General features: G+C 38.9%; 1 protein-coding gene across 1 annotated transcript; it reads right to left on the reverse strand.

Annotated features, from left to right (window-relative positions):
* Nucleotides 1-2,986: 2,986 nt before the first annotated feature.
* BRS3 (bombesin-like receptor 3) lies at nucleotides 2,987-7,430 on the reverse strand. Its single transcript, XM_010185985.1, has 3 exons — nucleotides 7,000-7,430; nucleotides 3,957-4,308; nucleotides 2,987-3,394 (listed from the first exon to the last, which is right to left on the reverse strand). The coding sequence occupies exons 1-3, from the start codon at nucleotides 7,428-7,430 to the stop codon at nucleotides 2,987-2,989; spliced, it is 1,191 nt and encodes a 396-aa protein (XP_010184287.1).
* Nucleotides 7,431-7,765: the final 335 nt, after the last annotated feature.

The raw sequence follows: 7,765 nt of genomic DNA on the forward strand, positions 1-7,765 counted from the left end.
GTAAAATAAAACAATACTTTCTATGAAAACGGAAGGCTGAGCTTTAAAATGGCTATCATTTCATAACTGGCTTCAATATTCTGTGCCATTTGCTGAAGATGCAACCTGTTACACTATGTTTGTGCTTTGACATGGCTTTGCTCATTTTTGTGGAATTTTTTTAAACTAAACCAGCATCTCATAGTGACCGCACAAATTAGAGTGCTGGTGTTAAACCTGTTGTTAATACAAACATTAATTTATCTGTATTAAAGCTATTATTGTGTACATCTCATTCACAAAACAACTATAAAAAAGATGCATCCTAGAAATTGTATTTACTTGCTCAATAAGACTCCACATGAACAAGACCTTTGATACAACCTTGCCTTTTGGTATTTTTTTGCCTTTTCTCTACCTATTCTTTCACTGTGGACATAAATAGTAAAATCCTAATTCTTTATGCCAGCTCTTTGCTAAATAACACTCAATATTTATTTAAATAGATATTATTCCCATATGTTCTTATAGAATTACACTTGTATTACCTAGGGGTGAAAGAACTGGTTTTTTGGAACACTGAGAAAAGATTGCAAAGGAAAGAGTCCTTTTCCCCTAAGCCGGTTATGGTATTGTGGAAACATTTTATGGATACTTATACTGGGGGAATAGATGAAATGAATAACATCAGATTGTTTAGATAAAAATAAATGTTGACCAATATATCACTCCAATACAGCATGTCATGAAGATTTGAAAGTATAGAATTATAAAAGCATAAACTACATAGAATAGTTAAATTATGGCTTGAAATATCACCAGGCTTTAACTAAAACATGTGCAGCATATAACAAAACCATCAGTTTTATAACAGAATATATTAGCAATAGATAGATCGTCCAGTTAGAGGAGCAGTTACACAAGCAAAAAGTAGCTGCATGCAAAGCAAGGAAAATTAGGAACCTCTGATCTGTAAGGGCTACTGTGAGATGTAGCCAAGGATTTTGTAGTGGGAAATTTGGTCTCCAACAGAGACAAACTGTGAAGTCCAGAAACATGTGGCAGACTGGTTTTCCAAAGGCTTTCATAAGTGAGAGAATAAAGAGTGATGCAAGGAACTGTAATGTTCATTGATTTTTCTTTTGTTTAGAATTCCCTGTGGTAAGACCCAGGGAGATCAAAGTAGGCTCAGAAGTGTGTAGGCTTATTTACTTACTTCAGTCTCACCCTGCAGCTCCATTAAGGAAAAAGAGAAGGAGAAAATACCAGTGCAATGTGTTTGTTATATTTGTACATAGCTCCCAGGGAATGTGTTATATTAAGACAAAGAGACCGTAAACCCTAAAATAAAGTCTCTGGAGTCTGCTTTGAAAACTGTGTTTCTGTGCTGTTATATTTCCACTTATTTCAGTTTTCCTATCCTAGTGTACAACTGGTACAATAAGAGGGAGAATCCATTTGAAAATTAGTGGTTGTAGCATTGCAGCGTGTAACATGAAGAGTGCAGTAAAAAAAGGCCAGGCCTAATGGGATTAAGATGGACTGTCATTAAACTGGTTTCAGATGATGACAGAGGTTGTATTCCAGTGGCCTTGTGATATATAGTTTGGTTTTATTATTCTGATTAGGGCAGTCAACTGCAAATAGATTTTCTCATCTTATAATGAACTCAAATAACAGTGCAGGGATGGATGCATTTCCACCCATGTGTTGTTAAGGGCTCTGTGTAGCTGGAAGAGTGTCAGATCTTCAAGGATTAGTTAAAATTGAAGCTTCTGTGGTGAACAGCACTATTTTGTTTAATTCACATGTTGCAACCTCTCTTCTATACTTTAATGAACTTTTTTATTTTCACATAGAAATCCCTTAGTTTAAAATATGGAAAATCTATTGTATTTTCTGTCACCAGCTGCCACAGAATAAAATTTTGGTTCACAAGCTTCATAAAAATAAGTGTCAGTCAACATTTTTGTAATGTGGGATAGGAAGCCTTGCTTGCTCTATTTCCTGATGGGAACACAGACCCTGCCAGCAGTGCTGTGGAGTTTTTTAGGGTTGCTCAGGCTGCCTGTGACAGGCTGTCACTGACCTCCCTTTGCATGTGGAAACATAAAAATCAGTGTATTTGAGACTAGAAGGCCTGTCTCATAAAGAAGTATATCCTAATATTATAAAAGGATATTACTTGAGTAACTTGAAGAATAGAAAATTAGTGCAATAGAGAAATCCAGCTCTCCCAGCATGCTTGGAAATGTGCAGACCATTTAGATATGATCATGTACACTACAGCAGGAGTGGATCTGTGGAGGGAAATGGTTGGTCTGACTCCCCTGCCATACATTTTGGGGCTTTACTTCAAAGTCGCTCTAGTCTGGTTCCGTGGACTGGACGTAGTTTCATCTGAGAGAAATCCAGGTTGTGCTCTTGACCACGCTAGTAAGGCAGGAGGGGACACTTGAGCTGTATACTTCAAAAGTGCACTGTGAATCTGAAAGAACACTTTAATACACATCCACTCCAATTGCTTGATGTTAGATCACTATAGAAATTTTTAACATTTAGGACAAGAAAATAAATAAATACAAAATCTCTGGTCAGGCGTGGTGTGAACATACATGGTTTCACTTGCCTGCTGGAGATGCAAGTACTTGACAGCAGGAGCTCTCAGCCACCAGTGAAACAAGTCACCAAGAACAAAACCATCCTCGCTGCTGGTTCTCGCACCAACTCTGCTGACTGTCCTGCCCAGCCCAGGAAGCCCAGCTCAGGATCCGTGCTCTTTCTCGGGAACACAAACAATCCCTTTGAGCTTACACTGGAAAGTTCAGCTCTTGCAGCTTCTTCTCCCACACAGTTTGATTTCTTTCTTGTATGTTTTGAAAAATGAGGATCTCCTGATGAAAACCCTTTCTTAGACAGGGCAAGGCATGGCACCTCTTTCCAGGCTCCCAGCAGTAGTGACTTGATGGCAAAGGCTCAGTTTCTGTCCTTCTTCATCCTAGACAGACTAAACGCTTTCCTCTTCTTTTGTGATACTATAATCTGTTAGCAGCGTAACACTGATTTCTGAGCCGTACGTGCTGCCCGTGACTGACAGGGCTCTGGTAGGTGTGTTACTTTGGGTAGCACTGGGAGGCTTTGTACGAAAACTTGTCTTGCAGCATAAGACTTGCTTTTTAAAATGTTGCCGGAAACTTTTGCTCAGCCAATAAAGTGCAAAAGGATTGACGCAGGAATTGCTGAAGGCCAAGGCACGGGAAAAGATAGTAGCTATCAAATGAAAGGTGGAAGCATCTACGGAAGCGTGGTATGTAAACGAACGGTATAGGTAGAGGATGTGGTTAGGCAACCAGCAAAAGGCAAACAAAGCAACAAGCACCAGCACGGTTTTTGCAACTCTCTTGCGGGATTCAATCTATGAGAAAATAATGCATATCTGGTATTAATAGCAATTAGTTACACAAGTTTATGTAGTTGGTGCTCATTTTCAAAGGGGTCTGAAAGTCTAAATGCATTAGTGACCAAAAAAGCAAAATAAAAACAACAATAACAAAAAATCTATTTCATAATTGTTTTAACAAAATATTCCCAGTGCAGATCACATTCCCTTTCCAGTATAAATCATGTGGCAATCTCATCTAGGCTAGGATTTAAATGTGCAGTACTTAATGTGTCAGCTCACATGGATGAGGTCTCAACATTTACAATTCAACGTTTTAATTCCTGAGTTTAATAGGGTCATAGTAAAGCAAAACAACCCTCATCCCTCATTAGGAAAGCACGCACACTCACACCTAAGTTAGTGATTCATAAGCATGTGCTTCAGTGTAAAGCTGAATCTGGATTGCTAATATGGGCTGAGTTCATGGAGCTTTTTACTCTATTATCAGGTAAAGGTTTTGCACTCAAAAGTGCATCCTTAATCAGCATGATAAATTTTGGAAAATTGGACATGTGAGTGCTTGATAATATCTTACCTGCTTACGGGCGTGACCGTGTTCTTCTGCTGGCATGTTGGATGTACTCTTATACAAAGTTCTGGCAATAAGAAAATAGTAGACAGAAATGACAGCCAAGGGTACGATATAGAATACCAAGAAGCAAACCAGGGAATGAGCTTCCTGCAGGATCTTCTCAGACACGGGATAGGGGGCACATGCCTCAAAAGTTACATTTTTCTCAGGATTGCTGAAAGAATACAAATCTGAAAAAACAGCCTCTGGGATAGCAAGTATCATGGAGACGATCCAAACACAACCAGCTTTACAGCAGGTCTTCAGGAGCGCATCCGAAGTCTGCAGTTCCAAGGGCTTAACAATGGCTCTGTACCTAAAACCAACCAGCATCACTGTCAGAATAAATACAAAAATAATGCAAGCACTGACAATGCAAACTTCTTGAGGATAAAGCTGTCTCTGTTCTCACTAAACTAAGGATGGTAGAATCGTTTTAGAAATTAAAATGGATACTAGCTCTTTGCAATTAAGATGGAAATGTAGAAATTAATTTTAAGCATGGATTTTAATGAATTGGCTGGCAGAACTTGTCATGAAAGCCTTCCTAAGTAAAGATGACTTCTACTGTTTGGATTAGGATCAGTAAGGGCAATCATGTCTCTTAGTTATATGGTGCTGCCTAGAAAGGTAAATGAGGGAATTTGTATGCAAAACTGGTAAAGGTATGAAACAGGTTAACTAATTTATAAATGCACAAAACCAAACGTGTACACTCCTTCTGTCTTCCACGTTCTTACGATGCCAGCTGAGTGCTGTGATCTGACTCAAAGTAATGCCCCAGTATTCATTCAGACATAGAAACAGAAGCTAACCCTGCTGTTGACTCATGGCTGTGATTCTGCAGAATGTGGACTGAGTCAAATATATGAGAAAGATCTGGGTAAATCTATAGATGTGTGAAAATCTGTGCAGAAATGGGACATGGAAAAAGGGCCAACTGCTACGAAGGTGGATGAAGCACAGGAAACATCACACCCTGCTCTCAAAGTGTCTGGGACCCTCAGTGATGCAGAAAGAAGAGACCCTTCCAGGGATGACAAGATTGGCGTGAAAGGAAAGGCAGTGAAAAAGGGTCCAGAGGATAAGACAGTGTAGTTGTACCATTTTGCTCAGGTTGAGGATCTGGTTTTCTCCCCTAGGAAGATTTAAATAGAAAACTGCAAGCTGGACTGCTATTTATCAAATAAATACCATTTTTATTGGCTGTGAGCTCTTCTAGCTTACTGGAACATGATAGTCTGGCATTGCACACATGATTAATGTTCTGAGATTTCTCAGCAAGTTTACCATATAGTTACTGTGTGAAAATATAGCGTGGAGTATTTACATAACAGCTACCATGAAGAATCAAATACAGAAGCAAGTGTCTAAATGATGGATTCTGAATTGACTTCATAAAGAACCAAAACCTTGGAGCTATGATAGATAGTTCAGTGAAACAGCAGCTAAATATTCAGTTGTAGTAAAAAAAAACAAAAAACAAAACAAAAAAAAACAAAATAAAACAAAACCCAAACCACCAAACGCTAAAAAGCCAACAAAAAAGTCAGAATGTTAGAAATTACTAGGAAAACAATGGATAGAAAAAAAACCCACAACCTATTGTGCAATTATCTGTATCTCTGGTTCATGCAGCTCTTGAGCAACATGTGCTGCTCTGCATGCTTTAACTCAAAAAAGCCCATACTGAGGTTGGAATATAACATGCATAGCTCAGAGAGATGGATGGGGATCACTATTTCTTCTGGTACAAGAGACAGGGCCATCAAACAAAGCCATGTGCAAAGCAAAACAAGGAGTTGTTTATGCAACAGGCAGTGCAAGTCATTGCTGAGCGCGTTCAGGAAGAGGCTGAACAAGGATCTACAAGAGAAATCCATTGAGGTTATTGAATCGACAGAAAGCACATCCGCTGAGGAGGTCATCTGAAGGCTTAGGGTACAAATGTAGCATTAGATAGTGGTTTTTATTCTTCTTATGTGTCTTTTCTTGTCTTTATACTACCACGCTGGACACAAGTATTGGCCTACATGGACCTTTCATCTGACCCATGTGGCTATTTCTGTGTTGGCTCTTTTTTTGGACTACAGTAAGAGTAGCATTGCTTAAATTCTGACCACATGAATTACTTGCTATTACACACAATCCACAATTGCTGGTGTACAAGATGAAAAACTTTTTCTTTCTTAATACTAACATTTTGGGGTTTTCTGCTCCTTGACATGCTCATGCAGCTTTAACTGAAATCTTATCTTAGTTTTGTTCATTCAGAAAAGAAGTGCATGGAAAACTGATTGATTGTTCAGCAACTCCTTCCAGCAGTCTGGTGGGAGCACTGATCCCTGCTAACAGTGCTGTCATTGTAACCTGAGCTCAATCTCAGGACTCTGGGCTACAATATCTCTGGAAAAGATGTAAGAGCTGTAAGATAAACTATTCAAATTGCATCATGTCACACTAAGCACTTTTCAGGCTGAAAATTACTATAGTATTGCCGTAACCATCAAATCATGAAAGTCATTCATCTGCCTCCCAGTCTGTTCTGTGTTTCTTTTTGGCTTTTTACCCCACATGTCAGTCTTTTACATCTTGGCACTTTATAGCCTCACTGAGTGCAAAGGATTTCCACTCAGTCATTTTCAGTTTTATTTTTCATCTTCTCTACTTTAGTGCACCACTAGATAGCACCAATATACTGTCTTTTCCCTGCCTGGAAAAATTTCCCTTTTCCGTGCAATTGAGAAAACCCCCCTATAGTGTATTTCAAGCTAATCAAAGGTCAGAGAACTTATAGAGTCTTTCTCCCTTCACTCCATTAAAAGGAACTGCTCCAACTTTTCTAACACACATTTTAAAACTAAATAAGAAAATGATTGGTTTGGTTTGGTTTAGTCTATTACAATGTGCTATTTAATATTGTGCAAAAAGCTCATTTCTGCTCCTTTATTAATTTCTAACTTTAGACCTGCGGTATCTCCTGGCAAGTCAGTTGTATCAGACCCACCTGTCAGCACTGAGAACAGTCAGGGTGAACACTGAGACTCCGACTGAGGTTAACTGGATGAAAGACAGCAGCTTGCACCCAAGTCTTCCAAAGAGCCAGGTATCCACAATGTAACGTGTTGCATCTACAGGCACACAAGTCAATAAAAGCAGTAGATCTCCAAATGCCAGGCTGGTGATGAAGATGTTTGGAACCGTCTGCATTGATTTAATCTTGAAGAAGACTTTGATGAGTATAGCATTTCCAAGGAGACCCACTGAAATGATCACAGCATATGTAACATAAATTGTGCACAGTATTTCTAATCCTGGAAAAGAGTCTTCGGTCCATTCTTCGTTTGTGGTTTCGTTATCAATGACTGATTTCAGTTCTGTACCATTTGTAGTTGCACACAAAGTCTGATTAGCTGGATGCAAATATACTTGAGACATTTCTTTAACTGTTTCTTCTCCTCAGGCTGAACTTAAGTTGATCAAAAAATGGTTTAATATTTATCTTGCAGCATATCAGCAAGGTCAATAGGAAGATACAGATTTGTGCCTGAAATTAAGATTCCCATTGCACATTAACTACTTTCATCCTCTTCTGGGTCTCAAAACATGCCTAGGAGAAATGCACACAGATCTTCTTCCGAACTGTGTAGGAGGTGGAGAATATTTTCATTGGCTTTTCAGCTAGTGGAGCAGAGAGGGAGGAGGAAAAAAGATAAAAGGAGTTTCTTTAGAAATATTAGACTAAATAATGGTTGGGGTTTTTTCTTGGAGGT

This window comes from Mesitornis unicolor, unplaced genomic scaffold (genome assembly GCF_000695765.1).
Source record: "Mesitornis unicolor isolate BGI_N332 unplaced genomic scaffold, ASM69576v1 scaffold20056, whole genome shotgun sequence".
NCBI classification, from domain to species: domain Eukaryota; kingdom Metazoa; phylum Chordata; class Aves; order Mesitornithiformes; family Mesitornithidae; genus Mesitornis; species Mesitornis unicolor.

Excerpts from the sequence above, each read along its gene's own strand:
- BRS3 (XM_010185985.1), bottom strand. The coding sequence starts at position 7,430 with ATGTCTCAAGTATATTTGCATCCAGCTAATCAGACTTTGTGTGCAACT. Across the intron at positions 4,309-6,999 it reads ACTGTTCTCAGTGCTGACAG|GTACAGAGCCATTGTTAAGC; the intron begins GTGGGTCTGATA and ends GGTTGGTTTTAG. Across the intron at positions 3,395-3,956 it reads ACGGTCACGCCCGTAAGCAG|ATTGAATCCCGCAAGAGAGT; the intron begins GTAAGATATTAT and ends ATTTTCTCATAG.